This window comes from Amblyraja radiata, chromosome 15 (assembly GCF_010909765.2).
Source record: "Amblyraja radiata isolate CabotCenter1 chromosome 15, sAmbRad1.1.pri, whole genome shotgun sequence".
Taxonomy (NCBI): domain Eukaryota; kingdom Metazoa; phylum Chordata; class Chondrichthyes; order Rajiformes; family Rajidae; genus Amblyraja; species Amblyraja radiata.
The window spans coordinates 26,285,993-26,302,081 of record NC_045970.1 but is presented as its reverse complement, the minus strand read 5'-3'; the positions used below and the strand labels follow the sequence as shown (position 1 = coordinate 26,302,081).

At 40.0% G+C, this 16,089-nt stretch overlaps 1 protein-coding gene and 1 long non-coding RNA gene across 33 annotated transcripts in view; one reads left to right on the top strand and one right to left on the bottom strand.

Moving 5' to 3' along the window:
• tcf7l2 (transcription factor 7 like 2) overlaps nt 1-12,415 on the bottom strand; it is a 170,487-nt gene extending 158,072 nt beyond the window's left edge. For 12 of the 32 annotated variants that reach the window (XR_004414168.1, XM_033033864.1, XM_033033867.1 and 9 more), the window contains exons 1-3: nt 11,808-12,412; nt 11,434-11,503; nt 11,066-11,190 (exon numbers count right to left, since the gene is read on the bottom strand). Coding sequence is in view for 31 of the 32 variants with exons in the window: in XM_033033864.1 (XP_032889755.1) it covers nt 11,066-11,190; nt 11,434-11,503; nt 11,808-11,996 (384 nt within the window). In the remaining variant the exon portion in view is untranslated. Of the gene's footprint in view, nt 1-11,065; nt 11,191-11,433; nt 11,504-11,807 lie in introns of all 32 variants that reach the window. The other 20 variants (XM_033033858.1, XM_033033875.1, XM_033033877.1 and 17 more) reach the window with 5 other exon arrangements.
• A 789-nt stretch (nt 12,416-13,204) lies between these two features.
• Nucleotides 13,205-15,545, top strand: LOC116981122. The gene is made up of 2 exons (XR_004414169.1): nt 13,205-13,975; nt 14,429-15,545. It is a non-coding gene; the product is annotated as an uncharacterized LOC116981122 (long non-coding RNA).
• Nucleotides 15,546-16,089: the final 544 nt, after the last annotated feature.

The window sequence follows — 16,089 nt, the reverse complement described above, 5'->3', positions numbered from 1 at the left end:
CCAGGTTGCTATAGAATTTATTGATAAACATTAATTGCCACAGTTCACAAGTTACGACCCAACTGTGCTCTGTCAAATTTACGTTACTCTCTTTAATAGTTCCAAACCTGAACTAGTGGGCTCTGCACATACAAGTCAATATGGCCAATGGATTTAAGATCATTGCAGATCCATTCAAGGCACCCCTTGGTATTTACCACATTTTATTTCCAGAACCCGTCAGCTTCCTTGGTGCTTTGGCATTTTTCTACTCTAGTGTCGTGCACAACTCCTCACTCCCTACAAACTCATGCTCTTTACAAAGATACCAAATGTGTCAGTCATTGGTGTCCCAAGCTCTGAAACACACATACAGTCATAGAATCAACAGACACAAAAGGCTGGAGTAACTCTTATGGGTCAGGCAGCATCTTTGGAGAAAAGGAATAGGTGATGTTTCGGATCAAAATCCTTCTTTAGATAGAATCAACTGCACAGAAACAGGCCCTTCAACTCAACTTGACCATGCTGACCAAGATGTCCCATCTAAGCTATTTCTCATTTGACTGTATTTGGCCCATATCTCTCTAAACCTTTCTTATCTATGTACCTGTCCAAGCTGTATGATAAAACCTGAACACAGAACTCCAAATGCAGCCTTAGCAACATCTTGTACCACTGCAACATAATGTTTCACTTTGCATTCTCAATATCCTTGCTGATGAAGGCTAGTGTACCAAAGGCCGTCTTTGGTGTCCTATTTACCTGAGGTTTACCTTTCAGGGAACTCTGTTCGAAATATCGTGCCCAACCACATTACCCTCTACTTTTAAACGCCACAGACAATCCCACTTGGGCCATATTTTCACTTAGGAAAGATTTGGAGGGATATGGGCCAAACACAGGCAAATTGGCCTAGAGTATGTTGGTGAGCACGAGCCAGTTGAGCTGAAGGGCATGATTCCACACTTTTTGACTCTTCCTTCCCTTCCTGCCTGTTGTCTGCTCCTCCCTAAGTCCTACAAGAGAGGAGCAGCAGAAAACTGTAACGGTTGTAAATGATCAACTTAAAGTTCAATTTAACTTTTCAGAAATAGATTGCATACAGCACAGCCTTATTGATGAAAATAAAAACTATTTATTATATACTTCAAATACTATTGTACTTCACCCTGCACAGCTTCCATCATGTTTTGATTGGACTAAACTAATACCCTTGGATAGAAACTTAGGTTAAAGGTTTTACTTTGGCTCTACAATACGTTTTATTTACAATTTGGCATGGTGATGCAGTGGTAGAGTTGCTGCCTTCCATCACCAGAGATTTGGGTTCGATCCTCACTACGGACGCTGCCTGTAAGGTGTGTGTACATTCTCCCTGTGACCTGCATGGGTTTTCTCCAGGAGCTCCGGTTTCCTCCCACATTCCAAAGGCGTACAGGTTTGTAGGATAATTGGCTTCGGTAAAATTGTAAATTATCCCTCGCATCTAAGATAGTGCTAGTGTACAGGGGTCACTGGTTAGAGCGGACTCGATGGGCTGAAGGGCCTGTTTCCGCGCTGTATCTCGAAATGAAACTTGGTAACAATATGGCATAAGACTTGCTAATAGTAGCAAGATCTGGCAGGTCAACCTCCCACAAAAATCAGTTCCTTATTACTTTCTGAACATGTTTTCACAACCATTTTCAATAACTGATTATTTTGGAAAACAGAAATATTTTACCCAAAATAGAGATTCAAACAAAAATGTTAATTCACTTGATTAACTGCATCCACTGAATGAATGGCTTCATTACAGCTTTTAACTTGAATGTTTGGATGTCTCTCAAAGCCTGAGGTTGAACTTGGTATTTTTGCCCAGAGCCACAAGTGAACAGTTTACAATGTGTTCTGAAAGCTTCAGTCTAATAATTTCCTCAGATTTTAATAGCACTGGGAAGGCAGGTTTTAGTGAAAGGATGTTTCTCTTCTCCACCTAGCACCTTCTCAAACCGTTCTGAATAACAAAAAAAAGTATTTGAGGGTCTTATTTTTTGACAGAGGCTATTGCATAATTTGTTTACAGTAAACATTAAAGTTATGCAGAGGTAGACAGAAAAACGCAAACATGCATTTTCTAATATTCCAGAACATTAGCTGAACTACAAAGCCAATTAATTTGCTTCAAGATGCAAACAGGAGAGAGAAGTAACTATAAAAAGACAGAATAAGCTGAGCATACTGAGAAAAGCAATGAAGATATCAGCAACAAGAGGCCATACTCATCCATTGATAATGTTGAAGGAACAGGCCATGTGAAAAATCAGGACACCACAAACTGAGTCACACACACAAATTAAAAGTTACATTTTACCATGCAGATAAGTCAAATTCAGAATTGTCTTGCTATTTATTGATAGTGGGAATTCAAATTATTATTATAGTGAAGCTTGTATCAGACAAAAAAAGCTCCCGAATCACTGAAAAGTCAGTTAAGCAATAACAAGATGCTCGTTTTAATTAATCCCAGACTCTGGAACAGCTTTGGCTCTTCTGTTCTTTGGCTTCTGAATGGTCCACGCACAAGCTAGGGGTTCACTTCTACCCCAAAAGCAGACATTGGCCATGGAACTGATATAACCATATAACAATTACAGCACGGAAACAGGCCATTTCGGCCCTACAAGTCAGCGCCGAACAACTTTTTTCCCTTAGTCCCACCTGCCTGCACTCATACCATAACTGTCTCTGGAACTCCCTGCCACAGAGGGTAGTCGAGGCCAGTTCATTGGCTATATTTAAGAGGGAGTTAGATGTGGCCCTTGTGGCTAAGGGGATCAGAGGGTATGGAGAGAAGGCAGGTACGGGATACTGAGTTGGATGATCAGCCATGATCATATTGAATGGCGGTGCAGGCTCGAAGGGCCGAATGGCCTACTCCTGCACCTAATTTCTATGTTTCTATGTTTCTATAACCCTCCATTCCCTTCTCATCCATATGCCTATCCAATTTATTTTTAAATGATACCAACGAACCTGCCTCCACCACTTCCACTGGAAGCTCATTCCACACCGTTACCACTCTCTGAGTAAAGAAGTTCCCCCTCATGTTACCCCTAAACTTCTGTCCCTTAATTCTGAAGTCATGTCCTCTTGTTTGAATCTTCCCTTTTCTCAAATGGAAAAGCTGATCCACATCAACTCTGTCTATCCCTCTCATCATTTTAAAGACCTCTATCATGTCCCCCCTTAACCTTCTGCGCTCCAGAGAATAAAGACCTAACTTATTCAACCTTTCTCTGTAACTTAGTTGTTGAAACCCAGGCAACATTCTAGTAAATCTCCTCTGTACTCTCTCTATTTTGTTGACATCCTTCCTATAATTGGGCGACCAAATGCTACAATGCCGAGAACTATATTCTGCTCTCAGTGTCTTTCCTTTTGTTCTACCTATTGTAGTGGAGTTTGACTTTATTGTATTTATGTTCAAAGGTACATATGACAATAATAAAACTAAACCAATGTGGCCACAGAACTTATTATCTTATGAAAAGTAACATTAGCCAGAAAGCCCACTCCTGACAATTTTATAGCAATTCCCACAAGAATGAAGCACGGTCTCCAAATGAGAACAGGATCGCCCCCTGCCAAGCATTCTTTGTTTGTTGAATAGCACTCTCAGATTTATTGTCAAGGCTCAAGTATAAATGCGTAAACTTTTACTCCAGGTTTGTGGGTTCCGAGGTAGCTAATGAGACCAATTTGGAAACCACAAACGTTCCCACAAGGATAGGCACTGACTACAAGGCTGGTGGTTTATGATGTGGTCTGCTTGGCCCACAACTGAAGCAGGCCTTCCTTGTGCTCCCAATACCATCCCAAATTCTCCTTTTCTACTTTAAGCAATCTTAGGCCAGAGATTCCCAGGATTCAGTGGAGAGATTCCATTTCTTCAAGGATGCTTTCTGCACACCTGTGAATCTTTTTGCCTGGCTGCTGTTAATCTCATATGGGCTCAGTACTGAAGCTTACCGAAAAAGCTGACCAGATGCAAAGAATGTGCAGAAACAAGGAAATCCAGATGCTGGTTTATAAAGAAGGATACAAAGTGCTGGAGTAACTCAGCAGGTCAGGCAACATCCCTGGAGAAATGTCACGGTTAGGTGATATTTCCATCCCCGATTCGAAATGTCACCTAGTCATGTTCTCCAGGGATGGCGACCTGCGGAGTTACTCCAGCACTTCATGCCCTTCTTTTAATTGCAACCAGGGCCTCAGTTTTGGGTATGCTGTCCCGCAAGAAGCCTATTGGTGTTGGTTTGCTTAGCCTTCCATTACATTTGGAGGATTCTGCAGAGAAAATATTCATGGATTTTTCCCAATGTCTTGCCTGCTGTTGGTCAGCCAGGTCTCACAAGTATGGAGAAGCAAGAAGATAAACAGACAGGGTGGTATCAAAGCAGCTCAGCCCCATGATAAGTTTCCACCTGCAGTAAATATGGAAGGAGATAACTGGAGAGTATAGCAGATAAGCCAAGTCTGAAGTAGGGTCTCGACCCGAAACATCACCCATTCCTTCTCTCCAGAGATGCTGCCTGTCCCGCTGAGTTACTCCTGCATTCTGTATCTACGATAAGCCCAATTAATGAACTCACCATATAAAGGCTTTCCCCAATTACAACCACAAAAATAACATAACTAATGGCAGTGTTGTCCAATCTGGAGGTCCTGAAAAGCAGTCATGTTTGGCTTTTAGTTCCTATCTATCACATTCTCCCATTTCAATTATTCACCTGGGGATTTGGAACAGCTGATTTTGATGCTGATGTCTCATTAGTGAACAAGTCATCAAGATTGACTTGTACCAGCACACCAAGGAGCACAAATTAAAACAGGTTTCATGGTACGCACCTATGTGCCACACGCAAACAGATACCTATTCACCCAGGCCATGTAGGGACCTGCGTACCCAGGGGGAATCTGTCATTTCTAGCTCAAGTATGCAGTTACATAAACAACCTACATAATTATAAATGTCCATGCAGCACCTTCTGCTCAACTTATTCAACTGGATTGTCAGCTTACAAATAGTTTTATTCAAACTGATTTTCTCAGCATGCATGACTCCATTATAGGCCGAGTCCCTTCAGGTGATGTGCATATCTGTTGGACCTTCCACGACCACAGTAAGTTACAAAGCATCTTTAAAATATATTAAGTGTTGTACTGTTGCAATCTTGAATGTTGCTAGTGTAGATATACTGCCATTCTACTCCCTCAATCAATAATAGATTTCCCCCCAAAACTGCTCTCCAGTACTATTGCTCTGTTGGGAGAGAACATGTATAGAGAATAGATGCAGGGGTAGGCCATTCTGCCCCTCAAGCCTGCACCGCCATTCACTGTGATCATCCACAATCAGTACCCCGTTCCTGCCTGCTCCCCATATCCCTGGACTCCACTATCTTTAAGAGCTCTAACTAACTCTCACTTGAAAGCATCCAGAGAATTGGCCTCCACTGCCTTCTGGTGCAGAGAATTCTACAGATTCACAACTCTGGGTGAAAAGGTTTTTCCTCATCTCCGTTCTAAATGGCCTACACCTTATTCTTAAACTGTGGCCCCTGGTTCTGGACTCCCTCCACAATGGAAACAGGTTTCTTGCCTCTAGTGTGTCAATTCCTTAATAATCTTACATGTTTCAATAAGATCCCCTCTCATCCTTCTAAATTCCAGTGCATACAAGCCCAGACACTCTATTCTATCAACATATGACAGTCCCGCCATACCGGGAATTAACCTCGTGAACCTACGCTGTACTCCTTCAATAAGAAACAAATGCCCAAATTTGCTCCAGAGCTCCTGACTGCCGACTGGAATTCAGCAGCTCACATCTGAAACTACAGAACAAGCTCATTGAGCCATCTGTGGGCACATTTTCCCACAAAGGACTCAGCTGGGTTTCTTACAGCCAAGTTTAATACTAAGTCAAGAGGAATTGATTTTACCCATGCAAAATAGGAACTTCCTTCCTTCTAATCCATTCCCCACCCAAAAGCAAACAAACATCAGTACCACCCACCATCGCTCTACCACTGACAGTCAGACTGACTGCATAATGATGATGTCTCCACCATCAGTGCTTCGATTCAGCTAAGTGAGGTGGAGGAAGAAAGAGAAAAGGTGAGGGAAGAGCCAGTACCACCCACAACTTTCCTTTCTACATTATACTGAACACCTACATTAAGGTACAGCTAGGTAGGGCTCTTAAAGATAGCGGAGTCAGGGGACATGGGGAGAAGGCAGGAACGGGGTACTGATTGGGGATGATCAGCCACGGTCACATTGAATGGTGCTGGCTCGAATGGCCTACTCCTGCACCTATTGTCTATTAAGAGTTACTATTCATCTGCGGAAGCATAAGTGAGGAGCACAGGTTTAGACATTTCCAATTGGTTGATCTAGTCTTAGATTTTAGATTAGTCTTAGGCATTTCCACTTATTTTTTGTTAAAGTTACTTTTTAAAATAAGGAGAAACAAGTGGTTGAACCCAATGAACTGAATCAGGGTATGTTTTGTGAGCAATATTAGAATATTCACCAAAAGGCAACTCCTTTCAAAACTAGTGCAACAACCCAGAACCCAACAATCCAAACCCCCACCTTTCAAACTAGTGCAACCCAGAACCACCCCCCCCCCCCCCCCCCAACTCCATACACACAATGATTAGACGCAAGCACAAAAAAATCCTTGTGCTCAAATTCAGTTTGTAAATATTTACTGCATGAAGTTTTCCATTTGTTGATCTCGGCTGAGAAACCTCACCACAATCTACATCTGCATTTCATTGACTAAATTTACCACATGTTGAGATGGGAGCGGTCTCAATTCCATTTGAATCACTACACAAATATGCAAGTGATTTATTGGTTTTTTAAAAAAATATCAAGCTGGTTTAGTTGGACTGCCCCTTCTTGTGCAAATTACTCCTGGTCTGGTAGGCCGTGAACAATCAGTACAGACTAATTAGACTTTGTAAACGTACCCTACCCTGCTAATGCCTTCACAATCCAAAAACCAAAATGCCAAGACATTTGCTAAAACTGCTCATATACTGACACATCAGACACATAGAAAGAGCCTGATGTGGTGTTAAAGAACCCATTCAGTGCCATAAACCCCCTGGAGATAGCAATTAGGGACAATTAACGTGCAACCATAGTACTAGATGGAAGACATTTACAAAATCTCACACACACCTGGGAGCTCGGCATTAACCAACTCTTTGCCATATACAATTGAAACCCTGTGTAAACACACTTAATCCAAATTACAATCCTTCATGTGTTCAGAGGGTTAACTTTGCAAAATGAAAACAGCCAACTACAAATAAGAAACACAGCAAGTAAATAATGAAACCTGGCTAATCCTCACACATTTCTAATCCCCCAGTTTTTTTTTGGCACTAAACCCCACTCCCCCATCATCTCCTTGGGTCATAGGGTACAAGGCCAGTGTGACATCACGTATTTCAACATTCATAAATGACACATGCTGTAAATAATCCCTGCAGATTTACGGCACTGTTGCAATTGCTGGCGAAGGATTTGGGGTGGCATATTTCTTTCTGACGGCTTGTCAAGGTGCAAATTTGGCAGCACAGTAGCTGTGTAGTCAGACTGCGAACTTCTAACTTGCTAATTCAGCTTTAAGCGGAAAACAAACAGCATTTCTCCAACACTCCAAGCAACCTACTGGCTCCACTGCCGCAAAGCTCTACATGCGAGTGTTAAACATGGGTTGCAAAAACCGAAGAACCAGCCGCTGAAGAAAAGTTTTACAGGGCAGCTGGAAAATCTCCTCCAACTTCACTCATGTTCGCACAAATCGCTGCAGCTGTCACTCCCATGCACGAAATGCTAAACATGCGTTCTCAGCCAGTTTTGCAGCACTTCAATTCACTTCTATGACCCACAACCACTATTTTCTTTCAATTATGGGCACAAAATATAGCTATACAAATTCAAAATATAAAAACACAGGTTTTGGAAATATACACATGATAATCACAGTTGCTTCTACGATTGTCGAAAAGGGTAGTGTCCTTATAACCATGCAGACTGGAATCATTCACAACAATTTTTTATTTTCTTTAAATAGCATCCATTAAAATAGGTTCTATTTTGAAAACAGAAGCTGAAGAATATCTTTACTGTACAAAGAATGGCTGGCAAGGACAAAGTGCAACATATACTCTCACAATAATCATTAATATATTTTCCTGTCAGGATGCAGTGATCAAAAAAAAAGACACGTTTGTGGATCACTTCTACAGCATTTAACCTCAAACGCACAGCTACAATTTATCTGCACCTGATCAATATTGCTTCAGTTTTAATTCATCCTGCCTGTGTTGCACTTCCAAAGGTATGTAACACCGCAGACCAGTTATTTCTAATTCCCTTGTTATTTTGAAATATCCTCAGCGAACTAATGTAGATTACAATCCAATAATATTCATTATATAATTTATTCTGAAGAGAAAGTTAAATTAGTAATTAAAGTCATCTATAAAAGCTTCTGAAAGATTAGCAACAAATGTATCACAATGAAACAACATGTTTCTGATCTAACTTTGTAATCAAACACCAGTGTAAGTGATGAAAAGTCTCTGAAAAAGGTGGCTGACTGGATCTCTGCAAATACAGTTAAGATTATTAGAAAATTACATGAACTGCTAGTAATGTATAACGAATCTCAAACGAAGATCAATAATTCCTGGTCAACTCTATATTACAAGTACTTTGTTGCTCTCAGTTAAAACATGAACTATGCAATGATAAATCATTTTGCATCATAAATGAAAAAATATCACAACAAAAAATAGCCATACAATTTTGAGGAATAGATATTATTCAGTTTCCTATCTTTTAGGCCGCAGTCCCACGCGGAAAATACATAACCTCAATTGAAACCTCGCACTGCGATATATCAACTTTACAAAACTAATTAAATTGTAGTAATTTCTCATTTAGTTCCTTCCAATACAACCCCCTCCCACCACCACCGTACAAATGTACCGACAATTCCAGAACTAAACATTTTTAATTGTCACTACTTGCTGGCCTACAGCAGTGATACAAGCTAATACATAATTCAAATGAAACCGAATGCATAACGACCTACAATCTAAGTACATAAGGAAATTTCAGACAAAGGTCTACAGTGCTTCTATACTTGATGCACTACAGTAGACGATGGTCTACAGAATGTGCTCTAATTTTTCAAAAATCTCCATGTACCTCTGCATGTGGGCTCAAACATTAATCTTCAAAAATACTTGGCAAGATAACCACCTTATTTGTGGACCTAAATATATTTATTTCTAAACAATGCGTTTTCAACAAGAAATCTGCAAGCCTAAACCCTGTCTAAAACAGACAAAATACCACATTTTTATTTTGAGTGTTTTTAATTTTGCTAAGATTCTGCTATAACCCCTTTAAATCTTAAATTGTTTTCCACTCAAGCCTATTAAAATTTAAGAATTGCATGTTAAGCAATGTTGGAGTGAACAAAATAAAATCATTATTTAAAAGCTCTCCCATATATTTAAAAAATGAACTGGAATGGCCAGCAACATGCCTCAAATCAGTTCCTTTGACACCTTCACAAATCTGTCCATTCAGTTGCAAGAGATCCAAATGTCTCAATTACTGTTGTGTACAAAAAACTGCAATTTACAATTTTTTTAATCTCAAGCCACAGTGTAAATGACACTTTAACAGACGTGCAAAGATTTTATTGACAAGGCAGTTCAAATGATGCCTTATGAAAGAAAAATCAAGTCATTTTGAAAGTTGCCATTTTGGTCTAACTATAAAACGTCAACAAAATGAGCATAGATTTCACCACTTCAACCAATGCAACCAGAACTTTCATAGAATGACAGTTTCAGAATCATTCTCTGTAAACATCTTCACCCCGTTCTTGAATCCAACACGTGGATTTAATTTGAAACGGCACTTTAGAAAAAGGGGAAGAGCGCCTAAATTGTAAATAAAATCTATGTGCAATCTATGCGACGACGACATCCAGTCCAAGAGGATAGTTTCATTGTTCAGTGCCTCTTGTCAAAAACTATCAAAGTTTCCCCTAGTTTATTTCACGTGACTCTGGTGGTATTTCACGGGAGTTGACAGTTCGCGAGATCGTAGAAGTGAACTGGGACGAGACATGAAGCCTATCCAGTCTAGCAAATTAGCCCCAATCGCGGGAATAATATCCCGCTGTGACTCCCATTGTAATGCACGATGACCTGTAAATTTCCAGCACAGTTAAGATTTGACAAAAAGGTCTGACTCCCTCAATCGGAATGCCACGAAAACAAAAGCAAACCCGGTGCAACAGAGTCCTATACTCTGAAAAAAACACTCCGAAGTCGCTTTCTACAAATTACTATAATGACTCTTGAACAAAAGCTGCACCTTTTCAAAAACACGCCTTTTGTCGCTCAATCAGCTTGCAGAAATAAAAACAGGATTTTCCTGTGTATGTGTGTGTGTGTGAGAGAGAAAGAGCAAAAAAAAGAGGCATAATGTAAATAATGTGGTCACTAAAAAATAAGACTCTGAAACAAACAACTCTCAATGTGGCAATTGACAGAAGAATGTTGAACAACATTCACTTGTTGAACTAAAATAGAGGGAGAGGGGGGGGGGGGGGGGGGTTGTTGATTTATTTTGCACCCACAAATTCCTGCACTCCTCCACAACTACCCAGGACACATCGACTCTGCCAGCAATAGTAACAAAAAGTCACCAGAGCATCAAAAATAAGTTTGCAACTATTATTTTTGGAGGTGGTGGTGGCGGTGGGGGATCTTTTTTTTTAAATAAAAGCATTTCAGACTCTTTTTCAGAATGGGAGGAGAAACGTGGCAAAGGAGGGGGTGGAGAATGTAACACTGCTCATTAAAAGTTGTGTCTTTCTTTAAAATATATATATACATATAAATGTCCTGTACAGAAAATACTTTAAAAACGTTTTGATTTGATTTTTAAAAGAGGCTTCTTTAAAAACATATGTAAACGCACAACCTACCGTCCTTGCGCTGGGAGATAAAGATCCATTGGGGAGGTAAGGACTTGCCAGGTCAGGAATCATAATGAAGGGGTAGCCGGGGTATGGTGGGCCCTTGAACAGGCCTCCTCCATCTTGCCTCTTTGCTACTCGGACAAGAAACATGGCGGGGAATAAGAGAGAGAGAGAAAGAAACAAAGTTAAGGATCAAAACTTTTTCTCAACACTTTTTTTAAACAACAAGAGGAATGTTCAAGGGGGTGGGGAGCAGCCGCTCGCACCTCAGAGACGGAACAGTGGAGTGTTTCGGCAAAAAACAAACAAATCGAAATAGGAACGTTTCTTTCCCCTTTTTTTCCCTCCCCCCCTCCATTCCCCGAGCAACTCACCTTCTTCTAAACTCTCCCTGGACTTGTCCCGAAAAGTTTCTGAATGCCGAGGCGGCGGCCGCCTTTCCGCCTGAGGAACATGGTGGATGGCCGGAGAGAGAGGGAGACAAGAGTTACGATTGTTTAGCAGAGATCATCAGGTTGCAAGATTGTTATTTTTCTTCAGAAATGGTGAAATAAAACACATAAATACACAATCTCACGCCTGCAAAGTACGTGGGGATTTTTCTTGTGAGTGTTACAACTAATAATAACGACCCCCCCCCCCCCCCCCCTTCCCTTCCCTTCCTACCTTCCCTTCCCCACACACAAACAGACTTTATCTTCCCTCCCAACATAATATTAAAAACATAAACAAGAGCTTTGCTCCTTACCTCGGAATCTGATGAACTGTTTTGGTTGGTCTCTGACTCGTTTACTAATGAAGACTTGACGTCTGCTAAATCCCTTTCTGCAGAAGCGTTTTCCGAGATCTTTTCTTCCTGCTCCCCTTCATCTTTAAAAGAGATCATTTCATCATTGGCCCCTAGATCGTCGCCGCCACCGCTGTTGAGCTGCGGCATCTTTTAATTTTTTTTTAAATGCCCCCCTTTTTTCCCCCCCTGTTTTTTAAATATATATATAATGTGCTCGACTTGCTGCAACTCGGTCGGAGGGGGGAAAAGGAGTGGGGAGGAGGAAGGGGGGTTGTTGTTAATCCGTCGCAAGTATTGCTTTTTTTTTCTCTCTCTTCTACTACTTTTTTTTCTCTCTCTTCTTCTTCCTCTTCCTCTTCTTCTTCTTCTTCTTGCCCCCCTCGCTGTCTGGGAGTAAGTAAATAAATTGCAGGAGCGGTAATTGTTAGTGAGTACACGCCGAGGAGCTGGCTCTCCTGCTCGGAGTGAAGTTGTTGCAGACTCGGCGGCGGCTGCTCCACTTCAAAGGCTCGCCGCTGTTTGATTGACACTGTGATTGACAGGAAAAGCTCCACAGACTGTCCCGCTTGCAAACTAATGAGATGCACAAGAGGGCAATGCGTAGCGAGTAATGAGGAGGGACTTCCATGACGTCTGCATAAATAAATTACTAGGGAACACAGAGAGAGAGAGAGAGAGAGAGGGGTTGGCTGAAGGTTTTTTTTAGTTATAATCAAAAGCCCTTGAACTTGATTTCCTCGATTTTTTAATGTGTTTTCTCTTTGCTCTGCTCCGTTTTGATCATCGTAACTTTTGCTCCAGTTTTTCCGTCAGCCCATCAAGGGCTCCTAGTTTTTTTTTTCTCTCATTGCAACATGCTGCCTTAGCCTTACTAGCAATCGATCTTTATATATATATATATATATTACACACGGTGAATCAAGCGGTTGGTTTTGAAACTGGCAACATCTTCATATGTCGTGTCAAGACCCTGTCTTGACCAGACCTTTAACTGCAAATGCTAATGAACGCAAACCTCATTTCAAATAAAAACTAATAATGAATATGTAACTGAACTGAAATTGACCGTTTTTGTTGATATCGAGTGGTTATTAAGTGTATTGTAATCTATTACCGTTATTTCCCGCGTTGCTCCCACAACAACATAGAGAACATATTGACATTTTCCACGAATTTCCACCTCTGCAACAATAGTAATTTTGAGAATGAACTGGACGATATGATTAGGATTTATTTTTTTTTACGGAAACTTTGGACCGTGCCGAATTTCGACTTTAACAGACCCGTATAGATACAACCTTCAACATTAACTGAAATGTCGAAGTTCATTCGCACTAAGGTATGTCCAATAACATCGTAAGAACGCTCTCAGTAGCTCAGTGTAAGAGAATGGTTCAAACACAGTTGTGTGAAAATGCTGCATTTTGCATCTTGTACAGTTCGTCCGGATCGCCTACAGAAAAAAGAAATTATCAAATGAACACACTTTCGGGTAGTTCGCACACAGTTGGCTAATCTATTTGAAAATATACTGATTTCACAAGAAATTAATAATACAAAAATGCAACACATTCATTACACATTGCATAATCACTATTTTTACACTATTGTTGTTTCAAATATTTATGTGATGGTCAATTATTTATTTTCTGCCCTTTTATTAGACCACCTTATGAATGAAATGTGTTGGTGCATCAAATGAGCATGCTGTGTATAAACTGTACGGGGAATTAACATCTCTCTGTCTCCTTTGATTCGGGCGATTACTAACGCCTCTGCTGCCCTAATACAAAAGGGATCGCTTTTTACTTAGCTATATTAAATCAGCTCATGCACATTATAAAGCATTACAAAGACAAAGGCAAGATTTGCATCCGTATGCAACTGTCTTTCAACTATTATTAAGCCATCATTGATGTGTGAAAAATTGATGTTCTGTAAGAGGACTAATAGTGGAGGAGGGATTCGAGGTGGAGTTGTTGGCACTTTGATCTTTGATCGGCAAATTCCGATTTTTCTTTGTGCGACTATATTTGGTAAATCAGATTTGCATTCCACGTGTTGTGGGGAGTAAAACCATCATTGCTTACTTCCGGGTATGAGGGGGGAAATTAAAGCCCAAACTGGTAATGACGTTTGATTATTTCTCTATGCTTATCAATTTTAATGGCGTTTTCCTCTTATTGATTATCGCAGACCTCTGGGACTGAGCGCAGTAATGTTGTCAGGTATTAACAAATGGTAAAGTACGTGAATTGTACGGCATAAATAACTACTTTCACATTTCGGATGATTTTCACAATGTTTATATTTTGCTTCGTGAAACAATTGATTGAAGTGTTTCTATTTAAACAAAACATCAAAACGTTTTCATTGAAGATGAAAAAATAACATCAATGTCAACACGCACCTTAATTAATTAATACAGTAATAATGTGCATTATTAATGTTGATAGGTCAAAACCATGTCTGATTTGAATATACCACAGAGAAAACCTTATGGTTAACACTGGCAGAGTAAGAGGACTGTTATATTTAATTGGCCCGTTATTTTTTATTTAAGCATGATGTTTTCACAGTTTATTGTGTCCCTGGCGGCAACCAACCAGAAAGGGTCATGACACGAACATTGGAAAGATTGGAAAAATAGAGAAGGACATGGAACAGATTAAGCGGAATACACCCAGATACCAGGCTGAAGGGATTGCTCCTCCTCAGTAGCAAGGAGGCTATGGAGTTGCTGGAGGCATGATGATGCATTAGGGGATTTTAACAGGAACATCGGGACCATATCTCTCCAAAAACGCTTTAAAAAAAAATTCCATTGCACACACAGAGGTGGATCTCCCAAAGACACAACTGCCTTCAACAAAGAAACACCTTGTGCAGCAGCAGAGAGGAGATTCAGAAATGTGGCTTCTACTCTCTGGCAATTTCGGAGTCTGTGCCCTCCTTTTTCATTATTTTTACATACCAATACAGAGGAGGGAAAAAAAGTTATATTGAACACGCGAAGCTTAATTTTCGCCCGTATAACGTTTTTTGCTTTAATCTACAAAATTCTTTACTATCCTGACCCATTTCTTGCGGCAACGTATTTGGACCCAATCGCGTGTCAAAGAACCGCACAATACTGAATGTACATTAGAAGTAATGGGATTGTTCCATAAACCTGCTTGACGGAACGATTGTTTACTCTTACTTCGTATTGATCTGTTTATATTGATTTTTGTTATTGTTGTTGCCCAAAGATGCCGCTAAAGTTCCCTCTGTTGCTTTCTCTGGGAAAGGTGTAGGAGGATTAAAACAAGTTTGAAGTTTCGGCAGTTGTTTGTTATATATATATATATTTATATATAAATTCCAATCCCAAGGTATTCAATTAGTTAAAATGAGCATTGCATATCATCGTATGTTATTTTGTAGATGCGGTTATTTCGACACATGACCATGGAATAGTCATGTACAATATTACCATATTTCAAAATTAATTGCATGATAAAGGATGCTTAAGCGCGGATGCCTTAAATTTCACGCAATTCACTTTCTTATCTAAATCGTTTGTATCGCAAAAAGACGGCGCCCGAAATCACAATGGCAATGTTAATTTGCTGTTAAATGATACAATAGGTATCTATTGAGAACTACTATTAACCGCCAGGTAATTTCGTTAAATAAAGTTTATCTTTTTAAATTCTTCAATACTCTCAGAGGCGTGACTGGAAATGAACCATATTAATTGATCCAAGATGTACGCAGTGCTGGCAAGATTTTGGAAGTTACTCAGTCTGTAAATCACATATTGCAGCAAGCAGATTGTTTACATTGGACAAACCAAAAACAATCACTTTTCATTGTAATGGTTTAAAGGCTTTACGCTTGCCATGTGCTTGGGAGAAAGGAGTCTGTCGCAAATTCTGAGAATGCTATTTATACGAGAGCGTTCGAAACCACAGACAATTACTGATGTGGAGAAAAGGAAATAAAGAGAGAAACTGAAAGAATAAAGAGATGAGTCAAGAAGGAAATAAGTAAGAGTTTGTAAAACTAGTCGTTTCGCGTAGGTTTTAACAAAGAGTTTTTGTTTTAACTTTGAATCAAACGTTTTACCATCAATCTGCACATTTATTTATAACGTCCTGGGTAGTTGTCAACTGTACAGCCAAGGGGGGAAAATGAAGTTTTATCGCAAAAAAAGGTATATTGACAGAGTAAGGTTAAAAGAGTGCAGGTATGTTGC